General features: G+C 48.4%; 1 protein-coding gene across 1 annotated transcript in view; it reads right to left on the reverse strand.

The window, feature by feature from the left end:
• Positions 1–16,073, reverse strand: part of LOC308591024 (tyrosine-protein phosphatase non-receptor type 11-like) — a 64,230-nt gene extending 48,157 nt beyond the window's left edge. Inside the window, exon 1 of the mRNA XM_081201545.1 lies at positions 15,920–16,073. Within this exon, the coding sequence (XP_081057671.1) occupies positions 15,920–15,933 (14 nt within the window). The 5' untranslated portion in view covers positions 15,934–16,073. The remainder of the gene's footprint in view (positions 1–15,919) is intronic.
• Between the last annotated feature and the right edge of the window lie 354 nt (positions 16,074–16,427).

Below are 16,427 nucleotides of genomic sequence, written 5' to 3' on the forward strand. Positions count from 1 at the left end.
CGTGACGACACGTCCCGCCTGCCAGACATCTGGAAATTAGCCCTCCCCACAAAAACCGACACCAGAACCAGAGGCACACAGAACGCCATCTCCAATCAACCACACCAGACCCAAACCCAGACCCTCTCCACAGATAAATTACAGACACCATCCAGTAGCCAAACCATAGTGGCACCTCCGGATGCTGCACCCCCCTGCAATCCCTACACAGATCTGGCTGGCACAGGGCACAAAACCACAGCTCGCCCCTATACACGAAGCCAAGCCAGAGCACAACTAAGTGCAGTACAGCCATCTTCTCAGAAAAACTCTTCACAAGGTCAAGAGGTCAAGACACGAAAGCTTTAGCAACTAATCCACACCTAATGACCCTCCTAAGTGGTACTCAGAATATCACTCAAGTAATCACTCAAGATATCCCTCAAGTAATTAATGAACAAAAGAAGAAAAGGCACATTAACCTAGGAACTTCCTATCTGCCCAGAACGTTGGAGGCTATACACCACACCCCCTCAACAGTATTTATAGGAACTCAAACACTGAGATCCTGCTCTGTTCTAGTAACAAGAAGCCGAAAGCACCAGCCTGAAGATGACGAGTGAGACCTCGTTGAAACGTCGCCTAGACATCCCAACTCTTACACGGGAAGACACCCGAAGACACCAAAACATATATATATATATATATATATATATATATATATATATATATATTCCTGGCGTTCATGCAGAAGCTACCTAACAGAGTCCACTGCTTAGCTGATGCCCTGCTCCCTATTGCCCACAGGTTCATATTACAGTGGTACCTCAGGTTAAGTACTTAATTCGTTCGTACTTAACCTGAAACTGTTCTTAACCTGAAGCACCCACTTTAGCTAATGGGGCCTCCTGCCGCCGCCACCACTACACGATTTATGTTCTCATCCTGAAGCAAAGTTCTTAACCTGAAGCACTATTTCTGGGTTAGCGAGTCTGTAACCTGAAGCGTATGTAACCCGAGGTACCACTGTATTTGAATCAGGGGTCATTTAGCTGCGGTTCCTGCACTGCAGAGGGTTGGACTAGATGACTCTTGAGGTCCCTTCAAATTATGCAAATTATACAGTTCAGTGAGACTCAGCAGCAGGAGATTCAGAAAGACGCGAGGAGAAAAAAACCAGCTCCCAACATAGGAAGCTGCCTTAGACCAAGTCAGAGCACACTGACAGGCAGCAGCTCTCCAGGGTTTCAGACTGAGACCTTTCGCAGCCTTACCTGGAGATGCTGAGAGTTGCAAGGCAGATGTTCTACCACTGAGTTATGACTCTTCCCCCAAACACCGCAACATCATCATCAGCTGCATCATGCAGAGTCAAACCATTAGAACACCTAGCTTAGTACTGCGTACACTGGCTGGCAGCAACTTTCCAAGTTCCATGGCCAGCCAACATTTCTCAGGAGAGATCTTTCTACTACAAAACCTTTCAGAGAATCTTCTGCAATATGCAACCCCCTCACCAGCTCCTATTTTGTCACCTGCAAACAGGATAGAGAGTTTGCAGGGAGCCATTTTGCCTGGGAGCTAAATAAATCAAGACATGTTACAAAAAACCTATCAACACTCAGCCGCCCCATGCCTGGGCACGGGTGGGAAGGGAAGGCCACAGCTCATCGGCAGAACATCCGCTTTGTATGCAGAAGGCCCCAGGTTCAATCCCCGGCCTCTCCAAGCAGGGCTGGGGCACACTGCTATCTCAAAGACCTGGAGAGCTGCTGCCAGTCAGGGTAGACAATACTAAGCTAAATGGGCCAACCCTCTGGCTCATTAGGAAGCAGCTTACTACCCGAGTAGGAAAGTGTCAAAGTGGTAGCTCAGAAGCACCTGGGAAAACCCAAGTTCAATCCCCTACACATTCACCTCAAACCCCAGAGAGCTGCTGCCAGCCAGTGTAGACAATATGGAGCTAAAGGGAGCAACCGTCTGACTCAGTCTAAAGCAGGTTCCTTCCTATGTCCCTTTATTTGTTCCTATCAACAAGCTTGAAAGACAGAGGGGTTTTGTTCGGGCTAACAGTGTGGGTTTTTTTCACATTCAAATTGGCCACTGCCCAGCTCCCAAGACAGGAGGGGTCAGCGCATCACCCTTGTTCCTCCCTGAGGCTTAGCATCCTGCACAGAGGGATCAAGCTTGCCTCCGGGGATGACTGCTTTCCCTTGTTTGGCCTCTGTTTACCAAGGCTACTAAGGGGAACCAGAGCTGGTGAAAGGAGCGAGGGAGAATCTTCCTTTATATTTAGCTCCCCTGCTGCTGGATATAGCAACCCTGGGTTTATTTAAGAGCAGACTTTCCTATATTAAGAATATCAGAGATTAGCAGGTCACCCCCTGCAATGTCCCGGCCGGGATTAAATGCCCGTGACTGTGTTCAGGCAACCCAGCAAACACACTTCACAAACGCCCCGTCCTTTTAACCCAACTTCGCTCCCGTGCCTGAAGACAGGCAGAAGGAATTCTAAACAGCAGCCACCAGCCAGCAAAGGTCAGCATAGGATTGCAGAGACCCAAAGGATGATCTAGTCCCCTGCAACGCATCAAAGCCCTCTCAAGCAACCCAAGCGTCTGGAGCACAGTTGAATGGTTTTTATTTAACTTATTTTAACGCTCTGTGCATTTTGTGGGGGTTACATCAGCCCCAACCAAGATGGCCAATTTATTTATGTATAAAAAATATATGTGCACTCATAAAACAAACCCAGACCAGTTCACAAGAGTCGTAAGCAAAACCGCACCATAAAAACCAGGTAGGTGTATTTAAAAAGTGGAGATTATTTTGAATAAACATACACAAATTTATTGATTGATAACATGGTAGATAGATAATGTAAGGATTTGCATAATTTTATAACATGCAGAGAATAATATGTGTTGAGAAATCAGAGAGAGGAGCTGAGGGAAGGTCTCTGGGGGAGGGTTTGAGAGGTGGGGGAAGGGGAAAAATAATGAATATGATATGTTTTGATAAGTTGTTATGTTGTAATTGCTAATAAAAATATTTTTAAAAAATAAAAAGTGGAGATTAACTGTTATGGAAAGGTGCACTTTTAATCACCTGCATAAGCTTGACAGCGAAAAGTTTTCAGCACGCATTTCAGAGTTGAAACAGAAAGTGCCTGATGAACATCTGTCAGCAGACTACAGTGGTACCTTGGGTTACATACGCTTCAGGTTACATACGCTTCAGGTTACAGACTCCGCTAACCCAGAAATAGTGCTTCAGGTTAAGAACTTTGCTTCAGGATGAGAACAGAAATCGTGCTCCGGCGGCTAAAGTGGTGCTTCAGGTTAAGAACAGTTTCAGGTTAAGAACAGACCTCTGGAACGAATTAAATACTTAACCCGAGGTGCCACTGTCTTCCACAAAATTGGGTGGATGACACTAAATGCTCGGTTTTGTGTTGATGTCAGATGAGCCTCGCCAACTTGTGGGAATGACCAGTGATGCTCCGGTAGGTGCTCTCAAGGATTGAGCTAGGATCAGGTGGTCCCTAAGGATGCTCCAGCCTTAAGTTGCTTAAGGCTTTGTCAGTTAATTTAAGGGTCTCAAACCTGGTAGATGGGTAGCCAGTGCAGATGCTTTAACAATGTATTCAGTCAGATGCCTGCCCCCACCAGTAGTCTGGGAGCTGCATCCTGCACCAGCCACAGCTTCCAAACCAAGGCCAAGGGCAGCCCCACACAGAGTGCCTTGCAGCAATCCATCCTCGAGGTCACCAGCGCATGGACCATGGTGGTCAGGCTTTCCCAGACCCTCCAATTGTCCTTATTTTCCAGGGAAAGTCTTGGATTTACAGAAGCCGTCCCGGTTTCTGATTTGATCCTGGAATGTCCCACTTTTCCTTGTTGTTGTTGTTGTTGTTTAGTCGTTAGGACATCCCTATTTTCTTCGGAGAAATGTTGGAGGTTATGGAGTTATGTGACCACCTGCCTCCCCCGAACCAAGGAGATAAGTAACTCTACAACCTATAGAAGACCAGTATAGGCAAGTTTTAAAATGTTTAATATTTTATTATGTTTTTATGTATGTTGGAAGCCGCACAGTATTGAATAGGACATCCCTATTTTCATTGGAGAAATGTTGGAGGGTATGCTATCCCTTGTACGTTTCCGAGCACAATTCAAAGTGTTGGTGCTGACCTTTAAAGCCCTAAACGGCCTTGGTCCAGTATATCTGAAGGAGCGTCTCCACCCCCATCGTTCTACCCGGACACTGAGGTCCAGCACCGAGGGCCTTCTGGCGGTTCCCTCACTGCGAGAAGCCAAGTTACAGGGAACCAGGCAGAGGGCCTTCTCGGTAGTGGCGCCTTCCCTGTGGAACACCCTCCCACCAGATGTCAAAGAGAACAACAACTACCAGGCTTTTAGAAGACATCGGAAGGCAGCCCTATTTCGGGAAGCTTTTAATGTTTGATGTATTATAGTATTTTAATATTCTTTGGAAGCCGCCCAGAGTGGCTGGGGAAGCCCAGCCGGATGGGCGGGGTATAAATAATAAATTATTTGTTGTTGTTGTTGTTGTTGTTGTTGTTGTTGTTGTTGTTGTTGTTGTTGTCCAGGAACAGCTAGAGAACCAGATTAAGCTGGTAAATGGCACAGAGTGTCTAGTGACACTTTCCAGGAATAACCCCAAACTAGGCACTCATCAGAGCGGTGTGGAGTGGCATCTGGAAGGCCCCAGGTTCTTATATATATTCTTATAACACAGAGAGGATAATGAGACCTGTATTAATATTGCAGGTTGTAGTCAATGCCAGCCCTACTCACTGTAGACCCACTGAAGTGAACAGACATGACTAACTTAGGTCCATTCATTTCAATGGGTCTATGCCAAGTGTTACCTTAGCTGAGCAGATACAGCCCTGCACTTGGAATAGGGACTCCGCAGAAACCATAACTGGCTACCTTTTGCAGAGACTGCAAGAATAGCTCCCCCCCCCCCAAAAAAAAAACACCCAACAACTCCTCGGAAAGCATTTATACTGCAAGACATACAAGATCTCTGCTTGCCAACTCTAGGTGGGCTGTAGGAACTTTATGACTCGAATTCTAGAACAGCTGCAGTGGTTGTTGTATACAGACATGTTCTCTGGGTGAGAGTCCTATCCAAACCACAAAGGGGAGCAGAGGTTATCAGCAGACTTGGGAGAACTCAATGTTTGCAAAAGTACAAAATGTGTTTTTTGGGGAAGGGGGGCACCCAGTTTCGTTGGGAGGGACAGAATACTTCGGAAAAACAGCCCTATGAGGACTGAGCATGCTCAGTAGCCACAGAAAGCTGACCAGCCGGTGTGCAGAGAAAGGACGGAAAACCAGGAGGGAAGATGGAATATAATATCTGGGGGGAATGAACTGTGTGCTGCAACCCATTGTCGCATTTCCCGTTCATTACAGTGGACCCGCAAAACCCTGCACAGATTCACCTGCTTTTAATTAGGACCTTTGGTCCTGCGCTCTGCTCATTGTTCCGCCTGTCAATTGCATGATCCTTGGGTGCAGAGACCTATGCAACTCTTAAGGCGTGATGGCACTGTAATCAGAATACCAATACCACCTGATCTTGGCTTTTTCAACGTGTTGGTATCATGCCTTGCTATTATATAGCACACAATGCATTGTGCGGTTCTATGCACAAAGAACTCAAGCTTTCTACTGAAGAATGATAAAAGGGGTTTTTTTAAACGTGCACATTGCTCTAATGGCTTGCTCCACATTCCCTGGATCTTTGGGGGGAAAGCATCTAATTTGTTTTGTAAATAAATAAGAGATTGCTTTAGCAAATCAGCAGGAACTTGGCCTCGCTGCTTCCTCTCTCCAACCGTTATAGCTGGTAAAATGTAAAGCCATTAAATGCCACTATTTTACACAAAAGTGGGGCGGGGGATACACACATCCAGGAAATTCTCCATTTCCGGATTACCAGTCCTGTTTTAAAGCAGCAGAATTTCCGATCTTCCCTTCAGACCAGAGGGCAGGAAGCCCACAGAGCAGACAAGCCCAGCCGCCTGATTAAACAACCACCCTAGACACATTTCCTGGACACGAGCCACCGGGGGGCGGGGGGGGCGGGGGGAGAGACAAGGTGCAGGAGGAAACATGCAGACCAAGCCTCGCTTGTGGGTTCAGCCCATCTCCCCGCAACCCCGCAAAAGAAAAAGGCAAACCACAGACAGAGCCATCACCCATCACACTTTGCCACCAGCACAACCCCATAGATCAGGCTCCCGATTCATAAAATTGGGTCTCTCCAGAGGTCATCTGGTGCAACCCGCTGCAGAAACTCCACAACTACAAAATTCTTGCTTAAAAACCAGTAATAAAGGAGCGGCCACCACTTTCCTACCAGTAACAAGTAGGGCTGCAATCACATACCCCCCCCAAAAAAAATGCAGGGCCTTAGGCGGGGATTTGGATTGGCCCCATGCCAACTCAGCTGTAGGCCCTGAATCAATTGGGAGGGGGAGTCCTAATGTTTAGTTAGGGTTTTAAATGCCTATTAAGCATACAGTCAGGAGTTGGTGGGGGGACAGAGAGACCCTTCCTCCTCTCAACCACACTGCAGACAGCAGGACTGATCCTTCCACTCACCAGCTGGGCGGGGGGGCAGAAAGTGCAATCCTGTTAGTTGCAGGGGTCTGCTTCTCTAGAATTACCCAGCTGGGAATGCACTGGTGAGGTCGACCCCTTGCAGCCAGCAGGACTGAACCCTCCAGGCAAAGCAGACCTCTGCAGCCAACAGGGTTGTACTGTTGAGCGGACAGTGTGGTCCTGCTGGGGTCTGCTTCCAATGTGCATTCCTGGGGGGTTGGGGGCGGGGAAGGCAGACATAGAGCAGACCTCTGCAGAAAGCAGGCCCTCCTCTGTTCACCAGCTGGCCAGGATTCAATCCTGCCCTGTTTCACTCTGAACAGCCCGGTTTTGTTTGAGATGTGGGCTCTGCCTTGCCCCAGTAGCAGGTCCTTGTGAAGAACTACTGCCAAACCATCCAGGATACTGCTGTCGAACCAGTGCGTTCTCAGACTGCTCCTGCCACAAGCTGCTGCACCAGACAAAAAGAGAAAATCAGAACATAACACATGTTTGGGCTGCTACAATCCAGTGTCACGTGTCTCTCTGCCCCTGACCACTTTGCCAGCAGCTGAATGTGCTGTACTGTGTTAGGAAGCAGACACTGTGCCCGGGGGGGAGAAGCTGCCTTATCCTGCATCAGACCATTTTTGTTGTTGTTTAGTTGTTTAATCGTGTCCGACTCTTCGTGACCCCATGGACCAGAGCACGCCAGGCACTCCTGTCTTCCACTGCCTCCCGCAGTTTGGTCAAACTCATGTTAGTAGCTTCGAGAACACTGTCCAACCATCTCGTCCTCTGTTGTCCCCTTCTCCTTGTGCCCTCCATCTTTCCCAACATCAGGGTCTTTCCCAGGGAGTCTTCTCTTCTCATGAGGTGGCCAACGTATTGGAGCCTCAGCTTCAGGATCTGTCCTTCCAGTGAGCACTCAGGGCTGATTTCCTTCAGAATGGATAGGTTTGATCTTCTTGTAGTCCATGGGACTCTCAAGAGTCTCCTCCAGCACCATAATTCAAAAGCATCAAGTCTTTGGCGATCAGCCTTCTTTATGGTCCAGCTCTCACTTCCATACATCACTACTGGGAAAACCATCAGACCATTAGCTCAGTGTCATCTACACTGGCTGGCAGCAGCAGCTCTCCAGGGTTTCAGGCAGGGGACCTTCCCAGTCCTACCTGGAGATACCAGGGACTGAACCTGGGGCCTTCTGCATGCAGAGCAGATGTCCCACCACTTGGCTACATCCCTTCTGTGTTACAGTACTGACCAAGAAAACAACACAAAGAGTCAGGACCTGGGCACAAGAGATTCCTCTCCCCTCCTGTCATTTGCAGCAACTGGTCTTCAGAAGCATTGCTGCTTCCAACCATGGAGGCAGAGCTGAGCCATCATGGCTTATCAAAAGCCTTATTTCCCCCCATGCATTTGTCCAATCCTCTTTTCAAGCCATCTGAGTCAGTGGCCATCCTGCAGGAGAGAGTTCCATAGTGTAATTACTGTATTTTTCGCTCTATAATACACGCCAGACCACAAGACGCACCTAGTTTTTGGAGGAGGAAAACAAGAAAAAAAAATATTCTGAATCTCAGAAGCCAGAACAGCAAGAGGGATCGCTGCGCAGTGAAAGCAGCAATCCCTCTTGCTGTTCTGGCTTCTGTGATAGCTGCGCAGCCTGCATTCGCTCCATAAGATGCACACACATTTCCCTTTACTTTTTAGGAGGGAGAAAGTGAGTCTTATAGAGCAAAAAATACGCTATGTGCCATGTGAGGAAGCACTTTCTCTTATCTGTCCCGACTCCTCCAACATTCAGACTGTGAGGTGCTCAGCTTGTGACGCATGCAAAAGGGCCTTCCTGCAAGGTGTCAGGATTTCCTGAGTGTCACCTGCCAAGGCCCAAAACCCTCGAGTTTTCCGCCCAGCACAAGCCTTTGGCTCCAGAGTTCTTTCTGGCTGTTCAAAGAGAGGCAGCTCAAAGCTTGCTTGGAAAACGACAGTGAATAACAATGAAATCCCTCTGCATTAACGAGCTCCTGTTGCTCTGCCCCAATTCCCTCTTTTGCCTTCCACCTCCTTGCTTCACCCTGGAGGCAGGGAAGCCCGCAAAGCGCGAGACACTTTTGCTGCTTGCCTTGGGTCGCGCAGCCTGCTCCTGCTGCTGTTTTGCAACACTTCCAGCGTGATCCAGAGTGAATCAGTCTGCCACTCCCCTCCGGGTGCTGCGCAAGGAGGAATGAATGAGATCCAGCTCACAGGAACTGGGGTTTAGGGGAATAGTGAGGAACCTCAGGCCCAGGAGCCAAATATATTTGTCAGCTCGCCTTTCCGCAAATATACACCTAGTTTACCTGCTTCAACCTGCGGCCGTTTTGCTGGTAGGGCGATAGCGCACGTTGACTTTTTCAACTTCCCAAAATGAGGGGTGCTAACTAGTTGCAACGTGACATGAGAATTCAAAAGACATTTGGGTTAAATTAATAGGATTTTGTTCTGCTTGGCAAGTGAAATATGTGTAAAATTGAGCAGAACTCATTAAAAACAACTGCCACACATTTTATTTGCCATTAATACAGTGGTACCTCGGGTTACAGACGCTTCAGGTTACAGACTCCATTAACCCAGAAATAGTACCTCGGGTTAACAACTTTGCTTCAGGACAAGAACAGAAATCACACGGTGGTGCGGCGGCAGCGGGAGGCCCCATTAGCTAAAGTGGTACATCAGGTTAAGAACAGTTTCAGGTTAAGAACGGACCTCCAGAATGAATTAAGTACGTAACCAGAGGTACCACTGTAATGTGTTAATGGTCAAGAGGTCAAGACACGAAAGCTTTAGCAACTAATCCACACCTAATGACCCTCCTAAGTGGTACTCAGAATATCACTCAAGTAATCACTCAAGATATCCCTCAAGTAATTAATGAACAAAAGAAGGCTGGCGGTGGCGGCGGGGAGCCGTCGGAGGAAGGAACTTGTCCCTTCCCTCTGGACTCGCGCCCCCCGCAGATGTTGCGCCCGGTGCGGCTGGCACCCCTGGCACCCCCCACGCTACGCCACTGAGGCTGTTTCAGAGGAATACAAGTCTGGAAAATCTGTGACCCTCTAGATGTAATTGGACTTCAACTCCCAGCAGCCAGCATGCCTAATGGTCAGGGTGTTTTTGTAGCCAGGTTGCAATGGTAAAAGATCAAAAATTGCAACGGGGAGATTGAAAAATCAATAAAATAACGTAAAAGTTTGAGCAGCAGAGAGCAAAAGTGTATGACGCGATTCACACAGCATCACTAAAATCTAAAATTCAGTGGATGAAAAGTACACAGCTATGGAAAGCCTGCGGTATAAAAAAGGTCTCTTTTAATCCACGGCTCAGAGCAGGAATATGAGGAAGGCAGTGGTGGACCTACATTTTGTGGGGCTCTGAAGTCTCATTAGTTCCACAGTAGATCTGCCTCTGGAGGACGGTGTCAGGTGAACCTCTCCAGGCTGGAGACAAATAGCACAGGTGGAATCTTGCTTTTCCAAGATGGTGGCATGTTGCTGACCGCTGTGGTAAATAAGATGCTTCAGGAGTTGGAGTTCATAACATCAGAAAGTCACCCTTTGGCCTGCCCCCGTCCCACCCATATACTTCCTGGGCTTTGTTCCGTTTACATCTCATCCTTTTTGATTCTCGAGTAGGTGGGACGTGCTCTGTCCTCGTGCGAGTGAGTCACGGCTGCATGCGCTCAATCCTTGAGCCAGATCACACTGGGACATACCCTCCAACATTTCTCCAATGAAAACAGGGACTTCCAAAGGAAAAGCAAGACAGTCCGGGATCCAGTCAGAAACCGGGGCGGCTTCTGTAAATCCGAAGCCGTCTCTGGAAAACAGGGTCACAGAGAGCGCCATCTCCAATCAACCACACCAGACCCAAACCCAGACCCTCTCCACAGATAAATTACAGACACCATCCAGTAGCCAAACCATAGTGGCACCTCCGGATGCTGCACCCCCCTGCAATCCCTACACAGATCTGGCTGGCACAGGGCACAAAACCACAGCTCGCCCCTATACACGAAGCCAAGCCAGAGCACAACTAAGTGCAGTACAGCACAAACATGTTCACTCATTGTCAGTTCCATTTGCACGCCACTTTGCCACAAAACCGTCACAGCTCACAATGAATCAAATGAATAAACATAAGAATTACTAGGGGCTTGCTCTCCTCACCAACCCACCTGCCACTATCCCCACATTAACCTCCTAGGGTTTCCCCTTCCCACCCCATGCAACTACTAAGCTCACTCTTCACCTTCCCAACCCCATTACTCCATGCAAATCCAGGACTGTCATGTGGCCCTAAAAAGTCCTCCTAAGGGCAGCCGCCTGATGACAACCTTGCGTTTTTATGTATATAGGAAGAAAAAAACTTATTGGGTTGTAGCCAACCGAGTCCTACTCAGAGTAGACCAACTAACATTAATGGACCTAAGTTAGTCATGCCCATTATTTTCAGTGGGTCTACTCTGAGCAGGACTGAGATGTGAGATTCCTGCCCCACAGAGGTGCGTTGGGCACCTTTGTTTTATAGTTTCAAACATGCGCTAACTTTTGGATACCAGAGATGGCTCTTTTCAGGACCTACCCTATTCCAATGACTGGTCTAATTGTTTCTAATACTGAATTTTAATTTGGTGTAACCCACCCTTGTAAAAGGTAAAGGGACCCCTGACCATTAGGTCCAGTCATGGCTGACTCTGGGGTTGCGGCGCTCATCTCGCATTATTGGCCGAGGGAGCCGGCATACAGCTTCCGGGTCATGTGGCCAACATGACTAAGCCGCTTCTGGCGAACCAGAGCAGCGCACGGAAACGCCGTTTACCTTCCCGCTGGAGCAGTACCTATTTATCTACTTGCATTTTGACATGCCTTTCGAACTGCTAGGTTGGCAGGAGCTGGGACCGAGCAATGGGAGCTCACCCCGTCGCAGGGATTCGAACCGCCAATCTTCTGGTCGGCAAGCCCTAGGCTCTGTGGTTTAACCCACAGCGCCACCCGCGTCCCGGTACCTGGTGGCAAAGGGTACCTGCTGGCAAAGGGTGGGTAATAAATTTAATAAGAGAAAGAAGAATGTTACATGCACCCCATTAAAAAAAACACACTAACTGGGTAGACAGATACAGAGATACAGATAAAGAGAGACAGATAAAGAGATACAGAAGTAGAAGGAAAATGCACCATCAGCATTTGTGGTCATGTGCAAGACTTAACATGCATGTGCAACCAGAGTCAAGATACAGTTGCCTCTGACTCAAGGCAAGAGGACTTAAATCTGCAGTGTTATACTACTCCTGTCCAAACCAGGGTTTCCCAACCTTGGGTCTCCGGTTGTTTTCAGACAACAATTCCCATGATCTTGCTAGCTAGGGATGATGGAGACCCAAGCATGGGAAACATACTACATGGATGTCCTGTCTGCTCTCAGGTTCAACACAAGTTCCTCCCCTTTCCACAAGAACCCAAAATGAGCCCTATAGCTGGACCAGGTCCAAAGGCCCATCTAGTCTGGCATCCTCTCCTCCCAGTGGCCCACCGGATGCCTCAGTGGGAAGCCCCACAGCAGGACCTGAGTGCAAGAACCGCTTGCAATTCCCAGCAACTGGTATTCAGAGGTGCACTGCCTCAGACAGAGGTAGTAGAACACAGCCACCAGGCCACCGCAAACCATAGCTAGTAGCTCTGACAGCCTCAGACATCCCAAGGCCTCCTGCTCCCTCCACACAAGCTCCCTGGTCCCATCGGAAACTTGAGCACTTGCTTCTCAAACACCCACAGGCTGGATTAGCCCACACCCAAGCAAAAAGCGGATTCTCATCTGGGTACCCATAGGGCATCCTCCCCTCTCTGGTGTTAGCCTCCCTTTAAATACATTTCTCCCCAAACCTTGGAAAGTCCAAAATGGCTGCATTTTGGAAAAACCCTGCATTTAAAGTTGGGGGAAGGTCCAGGAGCAGGCTGTGTTGGGGTTCCTGTTTTGTTTGCTCCCACTATGGACAAAGTCACTATTTACTCCTGCCACAAATTCCTCCCCTTCGTTGTTTTCTCTGTGGCAGAACCTTATAGATTGCAATCGCCTCGGGGCAGGGACCATCTGCTCCTGCTCTGTGGAATACAGGGCTCACGGATGGCATCAAATACTGCACTAATAGTAATAATACGCCTCAAAAGGTAACAAAGGAAGGCCCTGATGGAGAGGAAACAGGGAACACCCTAAGCAAACAAGGACAGCTGCCCCATAGCAGTTCCGCTGCTATGGATGTTTTCTAGCTTAAATCAAAGAAAGGGCTTGTTTATATTTTTGCAGGGGCTGGAATGGGTGATTACAGAATATATATATTCTTAAGAGAACGTGGAGAGTCTGCTGGCCTACCAGCAGGACAACCCATTTTAAAATAGATCATTAAAATAAGAAATTCCTCTGGAGTGACTCAGCAAGCAATATCTGTTTCCTACGTTTTTATCTCTGCCCTTTCTGCAAAAAGCTTAGGCCAATGTCTACGACAGCATCCCCCAACCTATCGCCCTCCCTGGATGCTTTGGGCTACAACTCCCATCAGCTCCATGGGAGTTGTAAACCAATGCACCTGGAGGGCACTAGGTTGAGGGGTAAGTCTGAACACATGCACAATGCATTCACACGCCCTCATTCCCACAACAACCTTGCGAGGTAGGCAAAGCTAATGACAAGCGACAGGCCCCAAGGTCACTCATTGGAGTTTGGACCTGTGTTACCTGGAGATTAGGTCCAACATTTTAACCTGTCCTAGGTGGGGCTGATGGGGGTTAAGAGTCCCAAACACCTGGCTGGCCAAGACTGCTGTAACCATTACACCACGCTCCCAGCAAAATGAAGCTTTAAGTTACAGAACATTCAGCACAAACCTCTAATCAAGCTTGGCAGACGTCAGTCTAGGCCTCCCCAAGTGTTGCAATGGCCAAAGAGCACCAACAACAATTAGAAGGCTTTTGGGTTCCAAGAATTCAGAGTTCCTTTTTGGGTTCTGAGATTTTGGGTTTGAGCAGAAGGAACATGAGATCAAACAGGGTGACGTCAGTGGGGGGGGGGGGAGGAGATACTCCCTAATAAGCTGTTCCAAACTATTTTAACCATAAACATGTTCCTTTGCATTCGTGGTTGCTAAACCGAAAGGAAGCCATACCTTTTTTAAAAAAATAATAATGATGCTCCAGGGTTAAAGCTTGCGAGAGGGCACTTTTCTGATTTGGAGATTATTTGCATTGAGGTGTGTGTGAATCTATAGCTACCGAGCTGTGAGTAAGGAAGTCAGTGGCTCAGAGGTGCGCCTGTCATTTACACAATCGCAGTTACACAACTGCAGAAATTGCAGATTCTGCACTCTGCACATCCTCAGGCGCACCCACGCTGAAGGGCAGCTTTCAAAGCAAAGCTGTGAGCTTACCTCCTGACTGCAGAATTAAATATTTAGTAGGAAGAGGGGAAAGGAAACAAATTGCACCACAAAAACCTGCTATCTGCATTATAACCACGAAAGAAGATGGAAGGGGAAAGAGGTTAATCTGGGTGTGGGTAGGAGGAGAATGAAAAGAAGGGTCTTCCATCAGAGTTTTTTTGTTTTTGTTTCTTAAAGATTTTAATTTAAACAAGGCAAACAAAAGGAAAAAGATTACATTGATATCAACACAGTACAATGCAGAGTATCAGTTGATATCCATTAGAGGGATTCAGAGTTCAATAAACACTTAAAACAACAAGCCAATACCCAGCCTCCAGAGCTCGAAAGAAGAAAATTGGGGCGGGTTGGAGGGAGAGATTAAAATGTGGAAATGGCCAAAGGAAGTTGTTGATGAGGCAGAAGGAAACTTTTCTCTTTCACCCAATTCAGTCTGACTTAAGATTTCCCTACCACATGATGCATGAATGACCAGAGTAGCTAAATCGTTCCTCTTTGCCCTGGATTTCGAGACCTGATAATGTATAGTTTTAAGACAAATATTAGTCCCGTGATTGTATTTAACTGTTTCTAATACCATGCTTTAAATATAATCAACTCCGGGGCCTTAGAATGAAGGGCAGGTTAACAACAACAACAACAACAAATAAGATGGGTCTGTTGCAAAGTATTCTACACAACAGGTACATGGTACACCCCTGTATAAGAGCAGTCTACCTCCAAGTACCGAAAACAGGAGGCATAGGGGGATGGGACGAAAAGGCGCCACTGCTGTTTTCCATTTAATTAATCCAACAAAGTCTGATCAGTTTAGAGCCACTGAATTTAACATACCTAAAGTAGCAAGGTCCATTAATTTAAATGGGCCTACTCAGCGTAGATTGGCTACAAATGTTTGCTTTATACACAGACACAGAGCTTTTTAAATTTATTTTAAAGGTAAACTAGTCGGAACAACTAAGAATGAAGAAATTAGAAACTGAAAATAACAGCCCCGCAGTGCAAACAGTGTACTGGCAAGGTCTGATGGGAGTTGTTGTCCAAAACATTGCAAAGCGATTGGGGGGGGGGGGGAGTCGCATCAGCTTGGCAAAGGCTGACCTAAAGACAGGCCTCCATGCTCACGGACAGTCTATCTGCAAATATTAGGTACCGAGGGTCGGAGAGAGAGAGTTGGGCAACTCTCCCTCCTCCTCGCCATATACTGTCTGGAGCGGGTTAGGGGCTCTGACGGGAGTTGTAGTCCGAAACATTTAGAGGAGGGCAGCAAACGTGGGGGGAAGGCTGAGCTAAATATAGAGACCCTCCACGATCAGGGGGAGTCTACCTCCAAATAATAACAGATAAGGGGGTGGAGCGAAGGAGGGTAAAGACCTGTGCCTTGTTTACAAACTCAAAAACACACTGGCTGGCTGGAAGGGGGGGTGCGGACGGGAGTTGTAGCCCAAAACATCTGGAGAAGCCAAGGATGATCTAAATAAAGAGACCCTTCATGATAAGGGGCAATCTACCTCCAAATATTAAGGGATTATTTCCCACCCCCACGCTGGCGGAGGACTGACGGGAGCTGTAGTGCAAAACATCCGCAGAAGTACACCGCCTTTTTGCTGGGGGGGGGGGGGAGAAGGAGGTTGTTCTAAATCCTCCATGTATAGAGGCGGTCTACCTGCAAGCAATAGATACGGAGCAGTGTGGGGAAGAAAAGCAAGAACGGGGTGGGGACGGAGGCTGTCCGCTGCCCCGTTTCCGAGCTTCACGCCGCACCACCACCTAAGGCAAACAAAAACCCCAAATTGCAAAACTCCACACATTTCGGACGCGCCGCAGAAGATTAAGCGGATCTTACCTGCGGGAGGTCATCGCAGCTCCTTGCCCGGGAGGGACACGCCCCCCCCCACCAAAAGGGGGAAAAAAAGTTGCGTGTATTTCCCTAGTTCACAGCGCGGTCCGCTCCTCTCGCAGCATCAGCCCCAGTTCAGGCGAAGGAGCCAAAGGGAGCGGCTTCCCTAAAGACTGAGAGAGGGAGCGAGGGAGGGGCGACACTCCCGGGCCACGCCCCCACGCCCACCTCCATATATGGGCGCCCAGTCCCGCCCTCTCGCCCAACGCCGAAGCCGCTCATTGGCCGGAGGGTGGAAGCAGCCCAGGACACGCCCCCGCCCCGCGCTCCTCCAGCTGGGGCTCTGGCAAACCCACGTGTCGGCCAAGGGGAAAGCCTTCCCTGCAGAGAGAGAGAGATGTGTGAGAGGGGAATCCCCGATCCGCCAATCAACGCCGCCTGGCAACAGGCACCGCCTGGCAACGGAGGAGCTGCGCTTAAAGAGACAGCCCTTGAAAGATTTTGTAGAGGGTGT

This window comes from Podarcis bocagei (assembly GCF_964188305.1).
Source record: "Podarcis bocagei genome assembly, chromosome: 7".
NCBI classification, from domain to species: Eukaryota; Metazoa; Chordata; class Lepidosauria; order Squamata; family Lacertidae; genus Podarcis; species Podarcis bocagei.